The sequence below is a fragment of the Pelodiscus sinensis genome, chromosome 8 (genome assembly GCF_049634645.1).
Source record: "Pelodiscus sinensis isolate JC-2024 chromosome 8, ASM4963464v1, whole genome shotgun sequence".
NCBI lineage: Eukaryota > Metazoa > Chordata > Testudines > Trionychidae > Pelodiscus > Pelodiscus sinensis.
In genome coordinates this window covers 23968875-23989803 of record NC_134718.1, presented here as the reverse complement: position 1 = coordinate 23989803, position 20929 = coordinate 23968875, and the positions used below count along the sequence as shown (strand labels likewise).

General features: G+C 43.4%; 1 protein-coding gene across 5 annotated transcripts in view; it reads right to left on the bottom strand.

Moving 5' to 3' along the window:
* Positions 1-8318: 8318 nt before the first annotated feature.
* Positions 8319-20929, bottom strand: part of ARID5B (AT-rich interaction domain 5B) — a 168546-nt gene continuing 155935 nt past the window's right edge. For all 5 annotated transcript variants that reach the window (XM_006129784.3, XM_075934882.1, XM_075934883.1 and 2 more), the window contains 2 exons: positions 18524-18722; positions 8319-14233 (listed from right to left, as the gene is read on the bottom strand). In XM_006129784.3, coding sequence (XP_006129846.2) covers positions 12068-14233; positions 18524-18722 — 2365 coding nt within the window. In that variant the 3' untranslated portion in view covers positions 8319-12067. The remainder of the gene's footprint in view (positions 14234-18523; positions 18723-20929) is intronic.

Below are 20929 nucleotides of genomic sequence, written 5' to 3'. Positions count from 1 at the left end.
CTTCCCGGGACCAGGCTGGTGACTCCCGGGAGCTTGCCCGGGACCGCAAGAGGTGGGCACCCACCTGGTCTAGTGCGGACATCGTGGACCTCGTCCCGACCTCCACACTAGGCACAGGAAAGTGGCCGTCTAAAGCAGAAGAGCTGCCAGCCTGGCCACCCAGGAGCAGGTGTGCATGAAAATCAAGGTGGTCCACTGAGACCCCCGACCCTGAGCCCTGAGCTGACAATGGCCATACTGGGTCAGACCAAAGGTCCATCTAGCCCAGTAGCCTGTCTGCCGACAGCGGCCAACACTAAGGACCCTGGAGGGGATGGACCGAAGACAGTGACCAAGCCATTTGTCTCGTGCCATCCCTCTCCGGCCTTCCACAAACTTTGGGCAGGGACACCACTCCTACTCCCTGGCTAATAGCACTCCATGGACCCAACCTCCAGCACTTTATCTCACTTCTCTTTAAACTCTGTTCTAGTTGTAGCCTTCACAGCCTCCTGCAGCAAGGAGTTCCACAGGTGGACTCTTTGCTTTGTGAGGAAGAACTTTCTGTTACTAGTTTGAAGCCTGCTACCCATTCCTTTCCTTTGGTGTCCTCTAGTCCTTCTATTATGGGAACTAATGAAGAACATTTCTTTATGCACCCTCTCCACCCCACTCATGCTTTTATAGATCTCTATCATATCCCCCCTCCATCTCCTCTTTTCTAAGCTGAAAAGTCCTAGTCTGTTTAGCCACTCTTCATATGGGACTTGTTCCAAACCCCTCATCATTGTAGTTGCCCTCCCCTCTCCCACCCTCTCTCTTCCCCTCTCCCACCTCCTTTTCCCAGTCTCCCCCAGTTTTGTTCAATAAAGAGAGATTCTATTTTTGAACACAATTGTCCTTTATTTTGTACATCAGGAAGGGGGGCTAGGGAAGGGTAAGTGGAAGGAGGTAAGGGAGGAATGGGGTATGAGCCCCCGATGGGGAGGACTGGGCTGGCTCTGCAGGCTTCTGGGGGTGGAATCTCTCCTGCAGCCCCCCAATTGCCCCCTCTCCCCAGATGGCAGCCTGCTGCAAATGCAGCCAGTCTGATGGCCGAGTGCTGTGATGTGCCCAGTGTGAGTACTCTGGGCAATCCAAGCCAGGACTGCTTTGCATGCGGGGCACCCCTGAGAATTGTCTGTCGGGGTGGGGAGTCGGGTCCCTTTAAGCACAGTCCTCGGCTAGCCTGAGACAGCAGCTCCACGCTCTAAGTCCTCATCTGATGCCCTGCCGGCACTGCTTCCGGCCATCCTTAACCCCGGTTCAGGGTCCACTCTGTGTGGATATGCTAGTTCGAATTAGCAAAACGCTAATTCGAACTAGTTTTTTAGTCTGAATGCATTAGTTCGAATTAGCGCTGTAGTGTAGACATACCCCCAGTGACTCTTAGTGGTTTTTTGTGTCCCTCTGCAGCTGGTCAAAGCCATCAACAGAGTTCTGCTCTGCAGAGTCATCTTCCTCACCGATGTGGATGTGATGATCGAGGGGTATGGTGCCCTGGGCTTCCCCAACTGTGGGGGAGGGGGCAATCGACGGGACGCACATCCCCATCCATGCCCCAGACCACCAACCCTCCCTCTACATCAATCAGAAGGGATATTTCTTGGTCATTCTGCAAGGCTGTGTCTGACCACTGGGGCCAGTTCATGGACATTAATGTGGGCTGGTCTGGCAAATCACATGACGCGCGGGTTTACCGCAACTCCTCTGTGTGCCAAAGGCTGCATGCCAGTACTTTCTTCCCCGCCTGCCACATCAGGGCTGGGGACGTGGACATGCCTGTGTGCCTGGTGGGGGATGCGGCCTATCCCCTACAATCCTGGCTGATGAAACCCTACACAGGACACCTCAAACCCTTCCGACAGGCCTTTAATGTCAATCTTGGCAGGGCCTGCATCGTGGTATAGGGGACTTTCGGACAGTTGAAGGCCCATTTTAGATGCCTCCTCACCCGCCTGGACCTATCCTAGGAGAATATTCCGCATGTGGTGGCAGCGTGTTGTATGCTGCATAATTTGTGCAAAAGGAAGGAGGAGGCTTTCCTGACAGTCTGGATGGCAAAGGCCGACCACTTGACTGGACTCTACATGCAGCCCCACATGGCTGCCAGGCAGGAGGCCCATCGGGGGTCTGTTCATATCTGGGAGGCCCTGTGGGAGAGCTTCCAGACGGAGGAGGAGTGAAGTCTCCCTGGCATGCCCCACTGGGGCTTTGTGCCTTATTCCACCCTCACGTCCTTCCACTTTCCCCTCTGTAACCTCCCTTCCTGATGTCAAATAAAAACACATGTGTTGGCAAAAACAAACTCTCTGTATTGACCATAACTGGGATGAAGGAGGAATGAGGATGGGCGAGAGGAGGGGGAAACCTGGGAGGAGGGAGCTGGAAGGGGGAGGCAAGCAGAGGAAGGGGGAGGAGAAACTCAGGGTTGCGGGTCTTGCCAGCCCACCTCCCTCCCAGCACTGCAGGTGTGGGGGCCTCAGCATCCCGGGGGGGGGGGGGAGCAGGTATGGAGGGAGTGGAAGATGGGGAGGGGGAGGAAGAAGTGGGAGGGGGAGTAGGAGTGAGAGGAGGAGTGATAGCTGGGACGGCTGCAGGGGCTGGTGCGGCAGCAGGCAGCAATCTCTGCACCAGGTCTGCAGGTGGTCATAGATGACGCAGCCCTTGTCAAGCAGCTCCCACAAGCTCTCCCGCCGCAGCTGCAGGTCTTCATGCACCCAGTGCTCCTGGCTGCAGACCTGCCTTAGCAGTAACCCCAGGTGCTGCTGCTAGTATCCTTCCGGGTGCGCCTGCTGGCCTGGGTGTGGAAGGATGTCCTGGGCGGGGTGGTGCACCCTGCACTCGCAGCTGGTGCGGATAGGGAGAAACACGAGAAGTTGTCAGTTATCTCTGGGGACACAGTAGGTGAAACCCAGCCCCCCTCTGCAAGGCGAGGACGGCAGTCTCCGCACCATCATGTCCTGCTATCCCCAGGAGTGTGAGCTGGCCCGGGACTGTACCCCTGCCCCTGTGCTGTATATAGTGTTGGTGGGGGTGGGGGGCAGGGGAGATGTGCCCTGCCTCTGCGTAGAGGGGGGCTTGTGCAGGGAGGGCATTGTGCAGTGGCCCTACTGGGGTCAGGAGCATGTTATGTGCTTTCATACATACACGTGTGTGGGTAACGGGCCAGGGCCCCTATGTGGCAGCCAGCCAGGGCCACATGCCCCAGCTGGCACGGCACATGCACAGGTTGCTGCGTGATCCATGCTCAGCAAGGCCCACACGCACGGTCCCTGTGGTCCCTCTCCCCACCCTCCCTCCCGCCCCACATGAAGGGACAGTGATGGCACTCACATGTCGAGGACTCCCCAGCTTCGGAAGACAGTGGTGACATGGCTGCTGTGATGGCTCAGGGCGCTTGGGTGAGTGCCACTGTCCCTCCAGGGTCCTGCAACTGCTGGCCATTGTCCTCGTCCTCCTCCTCCTTCTCTGTGCCCTGGTCAAGGCCCTTTACCCCAGGGTGAATGACCACCTAGGGGGCACGGACCAACTGGCCCCCCAGGATGCGGTCCAGGTCCTCACAGTATGCACAATAGTGTGCTGTTTCCCCAGAGCTGAAGCTGCAGGTGGGTGCTGCTGCTAGCCAGACTCGCTGCTTGCCAGTTGCCTTCCCACCAGTGGGGTTGAGGGCTGTGAGGTGCAGTGATCAATGATGGGTGTAGGGGTGCAAGGTTGACAGCAGGGCACAGATGCAGCCTGCCTGGCTGGCCCTTCCCCTGCTGTGTGTTGGCTCTCAGCTGGCAGAACCCTGACCCCATCCCAGTGGTTGCATTGTCCCCAGGGCACCGGACCCTTCCTGCTGAGCCACCTCTCTGGCTGGGTTCACTGAAGCCCCAGCAGTCAGGTTCCCTGGGCATCGGTGCCCAATGCATCCTTAGGGCTTAACCCCTTCCTATCCATACTGGAGACAACTGATGTATGTGGCTAGCAGCAGCCTGGAGGTGTCAACTGCCTTTCATCATGGTTTGGGCAGGTAAGAACAAGGTGCTTCCATCCATGGAAGATGGGGGAAAGCGACGAGACGAGCATTGCAAGCATGCAGGCCAGAGCACCTCTTCCCCCCTCCTCCCTGTATGACTGTGTGACTGGAAGTCACTCCCAAGCCCTCTCCCCTGCACAGTGTCAACATTCTGGTGTTAATCCCATCAGGAGTCTGGTAGACATGTGACAGCCATACCCAGCCATGCTCAGACAGTCACCTCCCTGCCCCGTGTGAGAGAGGCGTAGAAGAGTGTGTGTATCTCACTTCTTACCATACTGAGGGGGAAACTAGGAGAGAGGGTTGTGTCACCCCCCCCCCCCCCCCCACGCCTTGTGACACCTACAAATCTTAACAATGAGCAGGTAAATCCATACCATTTTGCATCAAATATTTCTTTTTAATGAGGGCTTAGTCAACTTGATGTTAATTTGAACGCATGTACTGCATAGTTCTGCTTACTGAAGAACTCACTTGAAAGTGAGTAATTTTACCAGGTGTCCCATATTCAGCATAGGGAAATATGGTCACCACAGTTATTAGTGTCAGAAGATTGAGGAGTCTTAACATAAATAGAGAAGAGGAAAAACAAAAAGGAGAAAGCCAGAACCCATACTTGCTCTTGAGAAGTTCCCTGTTAGCTGCACTTAGGATATGTGCAGGAATCTTGACTAGGTGCTCAGTCAATGTTTTCCTAATCATCTGCTAACCCTGGCATTACAAAAATCCAGACCAATATTAAGCACAGCCTACAAAAAGAGCTGGCCTAAAAGAAAGCATTAGCACACCCTAATAATCTTTTGACTGTCAATGTTTAGATTCACAAAGCATTACTCATTAGTTATAGCTGGGGAAACTGAAACAGAGTGGGGGAAGGGACAAGTTGGTGATAATGCCTCAAATCAGTGGCAGAGTCCAGCTTCATGCTGAGATTGTCTGCTTCCCAGGCTGCTCAAATGACTAGATGCTCCAAAATAGAAATGTTTTCCCAACATTTATAAAGCAAATATTTTGTTTTTCAAACTAAACAACAGCATTTACTTTGTGAGCCCTATGTAAGCACATGCATTGGATGCACACAAGCCTGTGCCAGTTTTCTTGAAGCCCCTGCATGGGTGCTCTGCTTGCAGTTAGCGTGGTTTAGTAACGTTCAGATAAAAACCTGTTCCTCAAATTACTTAAACTGGCTGCACACCATTTTGCATGAGGTGCAATATCACCTTCTGTAATACAGAGATACTAGCTGCTTGTTTCTGGACCAGAGGCACCCTGTGCCATCTGAGGGTACGTCTACGCTGCACAGCTATTTTGGGGTACCTGAGGTATCCTGAAGTAGCTATCTCATGTCAACACAAACTGTCCATTATTTCAAAATATTTTTCAAAATAACAGTCATGCTATTTCACCATCCCGGTAAATCTCCCCTCAACAAGGATTAAGGGATGACTCGAAATAGCACATTATTTTGAAATTTGGCAGTGTGTAAATGCACCAAATTTCAAAATGAGCTATTTTGAAGTAGATTCAAAATAAGATATGCAATTTGTGTAGCGCAAATTGCATATCTTAGTTTGACACCATAAATCTAGACTGCATAGATTACTGATTTAAAAAAAATGGTTCTAGTAGTGTCAGCTCTACAGTGACAACACAGTTCAAACTGCAGTCTCATGCTCCACCTCTGGCCATGCCATACTGTCCTACACAGGTGTCTGGCTAGTTGTGACAACTTACTTGCAGATAGTGCCCTAGTAGTTTTTCATGGCCTAGCTATATGCAATGCGTGACAAAGGGTACCACTGGGCCAGATGGGCTACCTCTGTGATAGCATGACAAACATGTTCTGTGTGGTACCAGCACTGCACAGAGATGGGTCCCTAGATGTTGGGGGGGGGGGGGGCGAAACACCTCATTAGGTGCACCTGCCTGGTTATATGTCACTGACAAAAAGGGGTTAAAAAAAAGGTCCTGCAACACATTGGCCAACCTGGTAGCACTATAACAATGACCCGGCAGCTTTTCCAACCTTCCGCCTACCCCCACCTTGGAACTACCCAATTGTTTCACAGCCAAGGCTTTCGCAGCAGCACGGCTCGGCCTGACAGTGACACAACCCTGGGGGAGGCACTCAGAGCTAGAGGCCAAGTTGGGCTCATGCGGGGGCTGAATGGTCTTAGGCTGGAGCTGGTCAGGGGGGCACAATGGGCCTGTGTAAGACTCCCTCCCTGCAGCTCCCTCATGGGGAGGGAGGATGTCCCATGCCTTGCTGCACCCATTTGCCCTCCCCCGACTGCTCCTCCATGACCCACAGTTTGCGGGCCCACAACATTGCCACATACGTACCATTTTCAAATTTGATGTGCACCTGGTCAAATTAGTCCCCTGCTCACATTCCATGCTTTCGCCCTACGAGAGACGGATGGACATCCAGCTAAGCCATACCTGGGAAGCCTGCACTGTCTTCCCCGTTTGGGGCCAATCACCTTTCAATGGGGGCCTAAAGACATTAATGAGACTTGCCTGCCTAATTCGCTTAGGTGGCTTTGAAAAATACCAGGCATTATGCCTAGTGTGCCTCAGTTTCTCCAGCTACACGGCAAAGCCTTGATGCCTTTGTCAGTGTTCCTTAGTATTTGAAGCAGCATTTTGTGGTGTAGAAGACACAAGGCCTCGTTAGAAGAGTTCTAAGCAGCAGGGGAAGGAATGGAATGACTTAAATTTGCAGGCTTTAAATTTGTACAGCTACTGTGGTTCCTCTGTGCTGCCTTTGGGCCACTGCAGCTGTGTGAGCATGGTGCCTGTTGCCCTGGCCTCAGCTGGCTTCCTCTATGCTGGCCTATTCCGAACAGGCATGAGGGGCCCTCCACCATGTGTGGGAAGCCTCCTGAGGGGCTTATGGTATGTGGCAAGCTTTGAAAAAGGTGTAGCACCGCAGTCCAGCTCACCCCTTACGTAAAACACTATTGCTGCCTGTATGCAACATGTCTCGGCAGCGGTGTGAGTTGGTAACTCGCACCATGAACTGATCCCATGAGCCAAACTCTCTCTCAGTATCTATCAGCATGGTGCTGTTGGATTCAGTGCACCTCTACTGAGTTACACCCACTGATCAGCTGGGCCCTGTTCTTCTAGAATTTTCTTTTATTTCCCTAATTCTTTTGGTTATGTCCCCTTAACCGCAAGGTATGTCTGGCAGCCTCATCTGGTTCTGCTCTCAATCAGTATTTGTTCTGTTGCCCTGATGATTGATGAGATACCGTTCCCTCACTCGCTGTGCTGCACACTGCACTGTTTCCTTTGGATGCGAGCTTATTTTGTTCAGACTGTCAATACTTTTAGTACGTTGCAATTTGTGGCTTGACGATGCCAAGCGAATGCAAAGCATCATTATCATTGCCAATGGCTTTACCCACTCATATTGTAGGATACAGCAGATGAGAGGGAAGCCCTAGCATCAGCTCTTGGAAATTGTGATGAGATGCTGGAAATTTATGGATATGGAGGAGAGTTCAGTATATTCTATGCATACGTTGAAATGTATCCTAGTTCTGAGGGCCCATGGAATCACTTAAGCCATTCACTGGGACGATACACCAGCCCGAAATATTGTGGTGAATTTGCCTTTAATGCTGAGGAGGCCTCATATGTGGCTGTAATATAAATAAATGCTTAAAAGGTACAGCGGTAAATGATGTTCTCCATCTCCTGCTAGAAAGACTGGGACAGTGTAACAGTGGACCGGCATATTTTATTGAAAGGCAGTTTTCTTAAAGGGCTACTGTGATTTCTGGAACCAGCTGGGAATATATTTAATGCAAATTTTAGTTAGAGGTTGTTTACTGTCATCAACTTAATTGCCAGCTAACATCTGAATCCATAATCTTTATTGTTGGTTGAGCCAGAAAGAACAGAAATTGATTTTCAGATCCCATCCTGAATCTGCAGTGCTAGCAGTTAGACAAACCCCATTGTGAAATGCAAATGGAATACGTGTATTATGGAAGTCACTGACTGAGCCTGAATGTTATCCAGTCAAGAGCTATTTTACAGTCAGTCTTCTGACCAGAGCCACACTCTAATGAGAGAATTGCAGAGACAGAGGAACACTGAAGATGCCTATCGCTTCCTCATTTAGTACACTGTAAACTTCCATTTCTTTAATCATTTGCGGGAGGGGATATTTCTGGAGAAGCCAATATAAAAGGGTTGAAAGGTTGGCTTGGATAATATGTAATCCCTTGTGATAAGAGCTGTTTACAAAATTATTAATCAACCATAGAAGAGGACAGATAGTAGCATTTTTTATTAAATAATTACAGTGGATCAAAAAGTACAAAATATCTTTTGCCTCCTATGCGATTGGGAAACTATTGGCACATAATACAGTATCAAAAGCATTAATAAGTACAATTTGGAAAACATACAAAAATTGAGTGTTTATAGTTGGCTCAGCTTTATTTCTGGTAGTGTTTAAACTAATACAAAGGTTACTCAATAACCTTTTAAGTGGAATACTATATAATATTACTGGGCCATTTTGCTATATACAGATAATCACCTTACAGCGCATATAGGCTACATAACTTGAATCACAAAAAGTATACAATATATACAACAAATGAAAGTTTAAAAAGTATAAACAGCTAGTAGATTATGCTGCCATTATTAGAACAGATTTAAAACTGGGGGGAGGAGAACAAATGAAATATCAAACACATTTACATCAAACACCTAGTAAGTGCTCATAATATTTCTTATGTTGCTGGCCTCACGTGAGTGAGGTAATTCCCATTTTGCATTAAAATCATGACAATTGTAAAAGTAGACCAGCTGTGACCTGATTGACCACCGCCACAAAAAAAAGTGACTATGTGGAACAATGAATTAAAAAAATTAACCTTTCTCTTTGAAAAAAAAACCTACACAAAATGTGTTACTGACCTTATAGAAACTTCCATTAGACACATAAGTGTAGAAGGGTACACTATTTAAGGAATCACGCGCCAATTCAAACAAGTTGTAAAGTAAATATGCCCTAATATAAATGGGAACTGATCTTATCCAGTGACAAAATAAATAAGACAGATCTACTGCAAAATGCAATCATTACAAATTGATCCTTCTTAGAAATACATTTTGTTGCAAAAGTCAGGTTCTGTTTTCAATTTCTGTTTCCTAAAGTCAAACTCAGTCTGTACTTTGAAGTTACACCAATATTGTTTTGGTTGGGCTTTTATATTTAATTGAATCTCACAACCTTCAGAATCTCTGATAAATCTTGAACATGATGCATTTGAATTGCAACATTTCTTGGAACTGATTCTTCGTAAATATATTTATGACTCTATTGCCAATTAGATTCCACAGTTTCCTTTACAACCCTCCCAATAACAATGGTTTGATTGCACAAAGAAAGGCTTGTGCAATTTCATTCAATAATAAGTCCCCTTGAACTCAAACAAATGCAAACAAAGCCCCATTTAAGACATTTTAAAAAAGTAATTCTCAGTCAATGGAGAATTCAATGGTCTTTCTGAAAGATTTCCCAGATTTCTGGTAAGAGTTTTTAAACAACTAATGTGCTTCTTCTGTTGGGGGGTTATGCTACCATCTCTTTTTATTTGTCCTAATGTTTTCCCCAGTATATTATGAGCTTCCTCAGACAGAAACAGTGAGTCGCCTCATGGAATAAATGAAGGAAAAATGCCCCTCCCCCCCTCTGTGTTAACATTGTTTTTAAATGCTGTGATCAAGTTCCAAGATGATGTCATCAAAAGTGAAATAAGAGACTTGTAGTAAAGAAATGCATGAATACAGATCATCATAAACACTATAAATGTTCAGTTTTCTGATTAAATGGCAGGCACATGCATATTTGTGTTTGCTGTATGTTTATACATTCCCCCCCCCCCAACCCCATATTCTTACATGATTTAGGTCTCATGCAACTTCACTAGAGATGCCATCGATGCTATGGTCTGTGACCAAATAAGCATATGATTTTGTTTTCTGTACAATATGTGGAATAGCAGATAAACTTCATTGGCACATTTATGTTCTAGATTCTGCTGGTCTTGCTGATCAATTAAATCTTGTTTTACCACAGAAATATAAAGTATTTAACTGAAGAAAGAGGATCTTTAACGCTAGAGGACTACGTAATTCTGGTTTCCAGGACATTAAATTTGTTAAATTTGTTCCATTATATGTTGCATTTGGCATCATATCCTGGGAAGTTCTAATAAGATGCATGGTGTACAAGGTGTTTCCATTTTTAACAGTTTTGATAACTCTGTATATGAATAATAACTGAGACGGTATAAATCATAACCAATTTTCACATTGTCAAATACTTCCAAGTTCAACTTCTCTGATCTCAGTTTCTATATTTAGCTGCAGGGCGGTGATGGCTCTCAGCTGACCACATTCGTATGACCGTTTTTCATTATTATAAACTCAAAACTTCACTCATGGGCTTTTGCTCCCAGTGACTGGGCTGCATTATTCAGCATACATGCAGAGGACTATCACAAAAGGTGCTTAGGCCTTATGTCTCATGTAAGCCCAGTAGGATAGATTTCTACCTATACTAATCAACACAGCCCCTTTGACTTCGGTGGGACTCTGTGAATTTAAGCCAGTTGAGAAGGTAGCTCTCTCAATGGGGTTTACCTGATGCATAGTCTGTGCACTGAGTTTCACTTGATGTTAACTAGTCAGAAGGTGCTAGGTAACTGAGCATCACTCCTAAGCCACTATTCAGACGACTGAACCTCGGGCCACTAGTTAGTGGCAATCTTCTTTGTGGGAGGAGGCACCTCTTTCCACCCCCAACCCCTCCGCAGATCATCCCTGTTTGGAGGCACAGGCCTATTCAAACCTTTTGATTAAAAATAAAGGTTGGCTCCTGTTCTAATTTTTGACATTCTTGACATATTCTTACAACCCACAAATCTGTCTTCTGCACTCCAATGTTATTCAGCAGTTTGTTGCCAGTGAGGTTTTGTTTTTTATTTCTCTGGTATGCGGGAGGGTTTCACAGCCTAGGTAAGGTAAGTACAATTGTTAACACATTCACAGACCAAAAGCTTCCGTGGCCAGGAAAGCAGTGTATGAGCCTTTGCGACAACACCAGTAGGAGCGGCAGGTGCTCAGCACCTCTCAGGAATAGCTCATCAATAAAAAGGTTGTATGCATCAATTGCACTGTTGTATAATCTACAGTATGTTTATAGCCTGAACCAGTTGCTTCAGTTTGTAAACAATAATATTACCACCAAAAAAAAGTTGTTCAAAAGTATTAGCACTGGAAAAATTACAGACACACACACATAAAAAAAAAATAGGAGAGCCACAGCCTTTAAAATAAGTTGCAGATAAAATGATACCGTTTAATTTAAAAAAATAAAGAGCACAGGTTATACTGAACCAATGAAACTATATAAATTATGTTATCAAATGTGACACTGATAGTTTTCAAAGCAGATATGTACAGTCAAATTAAACAGTGTTTACCTTTTTGTTCTAATAGTGTTAAAATGAAAAATCTATTGCAGTTTTACTATACATTGCATTGATTGAATCTTTGAAAGTCAGGAAATGTTCCTCCCAAAAAGCACAATTGCCTCCTTCTTTTTTTTCCAGATTTGTCTGGAGTCCTTGACTCAGTTAAATAATCTAAGGGCCTTGATCCTACATTCCCTGAAAACAAATGCAAGTTTTGCCACTGGCTTCAAAGAGATTAAGCTCTGTCCCTAAACTTCCATTGGCTTGCGCTGACCTTTGCTTTCAACGTATGTAAGATCTATCAAAAAAGTAATGTGCAGAATGAAATGATTTGGAGAGCAGGTGTGTGAGCTGGAATTACAAACTAGAAAATAGTCTTGTCTCAATCAGATTTGAAGCATTCAGCTACATGGGATGAGACTACTTACTGGTTAACAAAAAAATATTGATTTCTAATTTTGCAAGACATTATCACAGGGAAAGGAATGTAGCATTATTTTCTCAGATACTTTTTAAAAAGGGTTTACAGTTTTGTGCTAGGATGTACAGAGGACAGCTGGGAAGGAGGAAAGGCAGCTTGAGGATTAATAGCAGCTAAAGGATAAATGCTGTTGTGCAAAAGGTCACCATATGAACTTCCTACAGGTGTTGCTGCAGCTAAGTGTCTATAGAGCTGCTGAGAATTTGCAGGGGAGGTAAGAAATTGTCTTTGCACCATGAAGGAATGAAGAGCCAAAGGCTGCATTAGTGGAGAGAGCACAGTCTGATTTTTCAAGTACTGCAAAGGATGAGAGTATCCAGCTGGGATGCGATTGTTCAACCCTGCACACAGTGTTCCTGGGTACAGGCCTGTGAAAATAGGAGTCGAGAGAGGAAATTTATGGTTTTCCAACATGTTGCCAGAATGCAGACCATGAACTGATTTGCTGCCTTCACCCTCTCGATCGGGAACCTTTTCCTTCGCAGGTACCTCCTTTGGTAAGTGCAGAGGAGAGACAGCTCGGATCTTTTTTTCAGAAATGACTTTGTCCAAATCCTCTAGGTTCCGTTTCAAAGGCCGAGCTGCCCCAATGTTTTGGGGGCTGCTTTTGCGGCTTATAATTGGATGGACCATTCCTTCCATCTTTCTTAAATTCTCAAGTCTCTGAGTCGGTTGTTTTCCGGCCCTGTGAAGGGATTCACCATGTTTTTTAGGTGCTGACATGGTCATCGGAGAAACACGGCAAGCTTTAGGATTACAGTCTAGGCTCACCCCCTGGCCGCCTGATGCTTGGAACTGAGAAATACTTTTGCTTTCCTGCGGCAACATTGATGAATGTGGGAGACTGGTCCCTGCAATCTTTGCAGTCTGTTTGTGTACACTCTTCGGAAGACTCAGATCCGTTGGCTGATCATCTGAAGAGGCTTCCACTGCAGCCTTTTTTTCTTGCTGATGCAAAGATGGATGATAATTTAGATTAAGTTTTTCCTGGTGTTTGTGTTGAGTAAAAGTAGAAATGTTTTCTGAATCTCTGAACATGTCTCGAGGGAGGTACTTTGACGTCTGCTCATTATGAAGGTGGTGTTCGGTGTGCCGATAAAGGCTGTGCAGATGAGGAGATGAGTAAAAGTCTGCCAAGAAACTGGGCACACGGGAGTGTTGCAATGCCCTTTTCTCATTCATTTTATCTTTGCAGTCCTGAATATCTGGCTTTAGTACATAAGATTCAGCAAGCGAGTTGAGGTGATGTTTTGAAAAATCACAACGATGGGCATCTGGCTTACTTAACGTGTCAGGCTTAAGGGCTTCATTAATAGATTTCCTTTCCTCTGACTTCTTGGTTTTAAAACTCTGCACATGTTGTATTACAGAAGGTCTATTAACTGCCACTGAATCAGAACTGGGGACACTGTGAGTCTGTGATGTGCCTGCAGACAGTTCATCTCTGCTGTTTAATTTCTTTTTGCTAATCAGAGGTGGAGGTGACCCATAAGGGTAACTACAAGACAGGGATGCCCCACTGACCTGCGACAGAAGTTTTTTCTTGGCCAGTGGTGACATGATGCCTGGATTACCCTTTGAATAGATTAAGGGTGTGTAACTAAAACTAGGGTCATCGTTAATGGAACCTGGCAGCTCCTTTTCTTTGAACATGTCAAAATTCGGTACCACCAGAACTTTGGGCGTTTGCTTTAGTGCATTGTGTATGTCTTCATTTCCTAGCTGATCCACTTTTACTGTGCAGTTTGCAATATAATCGGCCATCTCTGGCAATTTATCCTCTTCCATATCCTTGTGACTTGGGAACGGTACAGGGATAGCAGAAAAACCATGAAAAGGCAGTTCTTGAGCTTCACTTTCTAAACAGTCTGTAAAATGGCATCCTCTTTGTTCTTGCTTTGTGTCAGCGAGGACCTCTGTTGGGGTGTGCAAGGGTTTGTTGGTGGCTGGTTCCATCATAGTGTCCTCTTCAGGAGGCCCTGAAGCATCTGAAAGAGGGACTGAGTGCTTAACTTCCTGCTGGAGCTTTTCACTGGTTGAGCTGCTTTCCATCAAGCCTGTCTTCTTCAGAGCTATTGGCTCTGTTGCCTCTGGTAGTGGAGGAGGCTGGGCCCCTTCGATAGGCTTTTTCATCTCTTCTGTTGCAGGATGCTCAGATAAACTTTTCTGATCCGAAGAGTCTTGATCCTTCTCTTGTTCCGATGAAACCTAAAAAATGTTTCAATAGAGAGTAATAAGAATGCAGTGTGTTGACAGATTGCTTATACAAGCAAATACAGTACACAGAAACTTATTTTGGAAACATTCTTGTCAATCATCTTGCTGAAGTCTGACATTTTTAATACCTCATATCAGATTTTAAACAAAGTAATCTAATTCCCACAAATACTGAAAATGTAGTCATGTCAACATTAATGACATAATAAGACCTATTCAAATAGCAAAGGCTTGTAACCAGACTATAAATAATTGGATCATCTTGACCAGACAGTTTAATGCTAAGGTGGACAACTTTCTATTTTCATAAATATTTAATTGCACTTTTCACACCATCATTGAGAAGAACATAAAAAATCCTCAGTAGTCCAGTCCCACCTATAACAAATATAGACCAGCCCCTGTAGGCTTTTCTTGTCATGTCTATACTGTAATTACAATCCCTTCAGTTTGGCTATCTTGACCTTCATTGATTGCAAACCAGATAAGTTGCATTTGGGTCTACTTTAAATTATTAAAAATTCCATCAATGGAATATTACAAATCAATGCTTTAGACTGAAAAATTACTGATATCGCCTAATGGGGGAATGCTTTTTTATTAATGGATTAAAATGAAGTTGTCAACATTCAGTGAGTATGTGCATGCTATTACAAATATAGCTTTTATAAGTTATAGTCAATGAGGCTGCGGCTCTTTATGCTTCTCCATTAATAAAGCTTGTGTGCACAATTCACACTATTCATTCCATTATGTAGACGAATGAACTGTGACCCTGGAGGTCATTATATGTTCCATCTGTGATACAGCTGACTGACAACCCTTTTCAAAATTGCTGTCATTCTTCTCTGACATGTCTTGGTAGAAGAGAGTTAGAAAATAGCAGCATTGTGGGAGCCTTTTATTATTATTTTTTCTTTCTTTTTTTAGTTGTAAAGATAAGAGACATCAAAAAAGTTATCCAAAGGCTGCATTATGGACTATCAAGTCAGGGTGGGATATAAAAGTAAGTAATGAATCACAACCATCTTAAAGATTTATTTTCTTCACAGCTGCTTTTAAATATTCCTCTGTTGGGTTTTCCTATTAGTTACAGTGTCTGTTAGTCATCACAAGTACTATTTAAAAAAAACCTAATAGCTGCCTTTTTCAGTTCAAATACTATCATTAGTCCTTCATAAAGTACTATCACTGGTCTCCTGAGATTATACAATTACAGGAAAATACCAGACAGATGAGCAAAGCCAGGGGGAAAGGCAAATCAAATTTAATAACTGTACATTCTGCTCTTTGTTTTTGTTAAGCAACAGTTTGAATGAAGTTTTAGCTGTTTTAAAGACACGCACAGTGTAGGGCTAATGACAATTTTTTTCTTCTTTTTAGTTACATTGGGCAATGCCACTGTGACTCCAATCAAATAAAGAATTAGTACAAAATTGAGTAATCAACTCCACACTCCAGTATCCCAGTAACAGCTCAGTGTAAATCATGTGATTTACATGTAAATCATGTGATTTACCCAGGTGAGTGGTGACTATGAGCTAGGAAGGACTGTACTCTGACACCTAGTTATTACTTGTAGAACGAATCCTGGCACAGGAAAAGAGACTGAGAGATTAATTCACTTCCCTTTCATGGACAGTTAGCTTGTTTGGTTTTGAGGGTTCCTAATTGATGTTCCTGGGGACTTAGAGAGAGATAGTGATGCACATCCCCACCCTAGTCCTTGCCCAGTCCTTTCACTCCAGCCTGGACTCTAGTCCCACTGCACCCAAAGGTAGCTCATTGGGAGCTGAATGTGCAGCAGAGATCCTCTTTCTCAGGGACAATGCAGGGGTGTGATCTGGGAGCCCATAGCATGGAGCCCTCACTAGATGCAAAGAACAGAGGAGCTCAGCAGCTATGGGTATTTCTAGGATAGAAAGGCCCCCAACTTCGGTGACCACATTGTACCTGTTCAGCTGACACTGCCCCAACCCCAGAGGTCCATTATGTCACTAACGCAGAAGGCTATGAATGGCAGCTGGTCCCTAGGTAACGCTTTCAAGGGAGGCAGAATTGCCCCTGCATCACTTGTGGATGAATGGTTTATTGACAATTAGGGAAACTGAGTGGGCTGTACGTGCTTGTAGTTCCAGCTCTGACTAGAGCTTCTTTAGGGGAAATCAGTTCCTTGAGCTAGGGCCATCCACACCCATCCACAGAACAGGTGCATTTCCCTTCCACGCCAGTTGTGAACTACGCTCAGCTCCTGAGCTAACTTGGCCCAGTAGCATAGTCATTTCCCACATCTCCCTGAGGCTGACATTCCCCTTATGGCTTCACAAACAGGGACAGGATTTGGCCCTTAAAATACAAATATCCAAGTTACAATCAGACAGAAGAGAATAATTTTGATATGGGACATAACATTTTGCAGTCGGAAACCACGATAATTGTGCGTTACAGTGTCTATGCTGTATTGCTGACACATTTCCAATAAGCTCTGATAGGAACTCTTCCTGATATTTGCAAACAAAAATAACTGCACTTTAGCCAGCAGGAAGTTTGAGATACAAAACAACAAAAGCAAGGAAATTCAAAGTTAAGACTGACAGTCCATCCCTGGCTCGTTATGTTGTGCTTAGCTGTTGCAGTACATATGGTATGTGACATAATTCACTGATCTGAGACCATGGCAATAAATAACCAGGCACAAAGGGATGACTGAGGAATGGAATGCTAGCCTTAACTTTGAATTTCCTTGCTTTTGGCCTTTTGTGTCGTAACCTTGCAGTTACTAAACAGGTTTTTATGTGCCCTTTCCTTTATATATGTGTAATTAGTAGCGGCAATTTTTCCAATGTTTCTTGCTTTCATACTGAAATTAAAGGAAAAGTCTTTCTCTGTGAAGTGTCAACTTTAAAAGCTCTGTTGATCAAGTCAGTATAAAACATATATTCTGAGTCAGGCAGACTCTTATGGAGCCATTGTAAACCTGACTTTTGTGAGCGCGGGCGGTGCTTGGCATGATTATAAAAATTCACTCTACTTGAAACTTAATAGACAAGGTCAAAACCATGCACATATTTAGCTGTTTTGCTATTTTTAAGACATAGAAAGAAGGACTTTTCAGAGTCATGTCAAACTAGATTTTCAGACTGGTCTAAATCCAGTACATCTGTACATGCCAGACAGCAATGGCATCAAAGGCACTGCTGAGCTTAGTTGGCTACATAATGCATGTCTTAAAAATTCTTTAAATACTTATTTTCAGGAAGGCTTGTAATGGCTCCAATGTAGCTATTCTGATTTCCTAATAAAGGAAGACACAGCATATTTTCTATGCAATAGACAACAACAGTTTGATTGGCATAGGGTGTACAAGATTGGAAGTACGAGAGGGAGTAGGATTTTCAAAAGTGCCTATTATAATGGTAACAGCACAACTGTAACAACCAGTGGGACTTATGCTCCTCTGTCACTTACATATATTCAAAAATCCCATCCAGCATGTGCAATCCTGAAAACTCTTCCATGCGTGTCTTAAAAGAGATAAAAGTGTGTTCTACTGACTCCTTGGGGCTGGCCTGTCACAAGCTTTGGACCTGTGAGCTACTCCATGAGGGCTGAACTCTGGGTCTGCATAGAGCCCACTTAAGTGAATGGGGCTCAGCACAGGTCCACTTGAGACAGACTGCAAAACTCCCATTGAGTTCATTGGGAAAACCATCAAAAGTAAGGAGTACGGGGCTGTGATACTCAAATGTTAGATTGCAACCCCAAGGGGCTATTTAGTCTGGTTAATAATGCAGGAAAAATGAGTTTGTGATGGAAAAGTGAATACATCCCTAAGTGTAGAAGTGCTATTACAGGGATTACCATTAAAAAGTCTGCATTTTCCAACAGTTACCACAATGTTATCAGAGGTATTTCAGTTTCCCCAGCCTATATTTAGAGTAGGAAATCACTGTGGAAACTGCGTGGTTTCCTGTTGGCCAGTGTTGACCATTTTAACGGTGACCACTGTATAATACAATGAGCAGAGACTTTATTTCCTACATCAATTTTGATATTTTGCCATCATTTCTATGGAACATGGAACTTGCTGGTTGCTGTTTATAGCCCAGCACAGTCACAACATTTAAAATGCCATCACAATTGGGTTTTGGCTACTGAGCAAAGGATGGCCAGCTAATTTTGGAATTCTCAAGTTTAAATGATTGATTTTATAATTGAGTTTTATTATATTAAAGCAGTACATTGTTAATTGAAAGGTTAAAAAGCAGGAAATTAACTAACCTCAGATGCATTTGGGGGTTTCTGTGCATTATCTTTTTCTTTCTTGCTCTTTTGGTTTTCATTTTTGATGCGTTTTGTTCCAGACACTTTTGTTTTAGGTTCGCTCTCCTGGGAGCTGTTATCCTGTTTTCGAGGTTTCACTGGAGGCAATGGCTTATCTTCCTCTCCTTTAATAAATCTTTCATATGGCAGGATTAATCTAAAGGATTAAGGAACAAATAATTGATCAGATTTTTCAGTTCTAGCAAAGAAAAACACGTAACAGCTCCAAGCAGTTTGTTTAATAAACCAATTTTTTCTAAAGCATAAAAATAATTCTGTAACTTTGCCCTTGATATTTGATCCTAGGTATGACAAAGCTGTGTATCTGGCAAGACTCTCTGCTGGTGCCAATAGTGTCATTCTACTGATGCCCATAGAGCATCTTGATTAGGGAGCTGAGGATCTTTCCCACAGTGGTTTCAACTGATTGAAAAGTTAACCATATCTTTTTTTGGCTGTCTACTCCTAAGCCTGTAGAATGAATGCCAGGAAAATGGTACAAAGCTAAAACAACCTAATTGCACACCTATGTAATTCCAGCATGGTGGTGAACATGAAATCTGTATAATTGTGTGTAGACGGGAAACTTGGTAGAGTGCAGAGGAGACATTGTTTCTCCCAACCTCCAATGGTGGGTGCAGAACAATTTGACTAGCACAGAGCTGCCTTTTCTGGCAGAGTCATGAAGTGAAAGCTATGTTGGTCCCTTTTCTAAAAGATGTTTCTTTGCTCTTCTGCCGAAGGGCCAGAGGGGTAGGGATTGCTTCTAGGGGCATAGCGGCAAAGGAAGTGTGACAAAGAAAATCATAAGGGTTTAAAAACTAATTGCAGAATTTTCTTCAACCAAGTGTGTGAAATCACTTTCTAAAAAAGAAAAACCTCAAACAGTTTGAGTTTTAATCTATCTGTTTTCTCTTTGCAATATAGCTCTTGATCTAAATGGAAAAATAACTGATGTAATTAAAAAGGATGGATTGCATTACAATCTTAGTTTCAACTTCAGTGATTAAAGTTTTTATAATGCATTTGGTATGATTAATGACTCACTGTGGGATTAATACAAGACTCAGACTTTAAAAATATGAACTTTAATACAGCAAACATAATTTGTTTAAAAAAAAGACAAGTTGACTCAATGAAGAAAATGTACTTTGCTTATAAACAATATAAATCTGTGCAAATGCTGGGAATCCTTGATTATCTTTAATCTAAGACTCCAAGGCAGAAAATTCTTTGGTTTAGATATATGGTTGTTATCCTACAATCAGTTTCTAAACATGCAATTTTGATTTAAATACTTAGATGCTGAAACATAGTTTGGGCTTAAGAGAGCAGAAATTAGATTGTTTGTAATCTTAATGTTTCACATTTTAATAAAATACAACATAATTTATGTTAAAATATAAACCTAATTTATGCCATATTAGAAACAAAATTTAGTAACTGAGCATGCTCTGACATGGTATGTGCAAAGAGGCGTGAATAATATTTTCTAGCCCTGAATTTGGCAGTGCTCCAGTAATGAAGCTAAGCAGAGCCCACAGGGAATATTCATCTTCAGATCCCATTACAAACTGAGTTTAAACATGTTACAGCTGCTAAAACTAGAAACTGCTCCCTCTATGCAGCCTTAGCAAAATAATATATAGTTGCCAAATACCTGCTTCCCACTGTAATATTACAGTTAATATTTATATAATAAAAAGCATAACTAAGCAGAATAAGAAAAAAACACTCTTGTTCATACTTGAGGCTGGTAAATTTCATTTGTAAAGCACAAATATTCATGAAACACTTAATATCTCCCTCTGCTGCATGCAGTATTTGGGACTTACGAGAGAGACACGTTTTGGTTTCATACTGGGCAATATTTATATCTTGCTGCCATGTGTTAAATATTTAAAGTCACTTTTAATAAAAACACATTTTATTGCTATAATTGTTCGCACTGTGATAGGATTGTTTGACTTTTGTTTTGTTTCCATGGGAACATGTCGTCCATTTGCAATCTACATATGCCATCAGTAAATGTTTCAATAGCTTCTCATATCTCTAAATGAGATGAAGATGATATTGTACCACTAGTGGGCCTTTTAATAAAAAAATACTGTGTGATTAACATTCTGGTTAAGGCAGAAATTGTAACAAGGCTGGGCCTGACACAATTAATCACCATTAGCATTCTTTCCGTGGTTCCTTTTAGGGCACTTTCTGACAAAGGCTCCTCCTCTTTGTTGCCATATAGAGCACCAGGACTCATTAGGTTTGGTGCTAATTAGGAACCACAGCTTAAATTTCCTTTTCTGATCTTAAGAGTTCATGTGGGAGTACACCATTTTTACTTCAGTTCTTTTCATGGAGAGT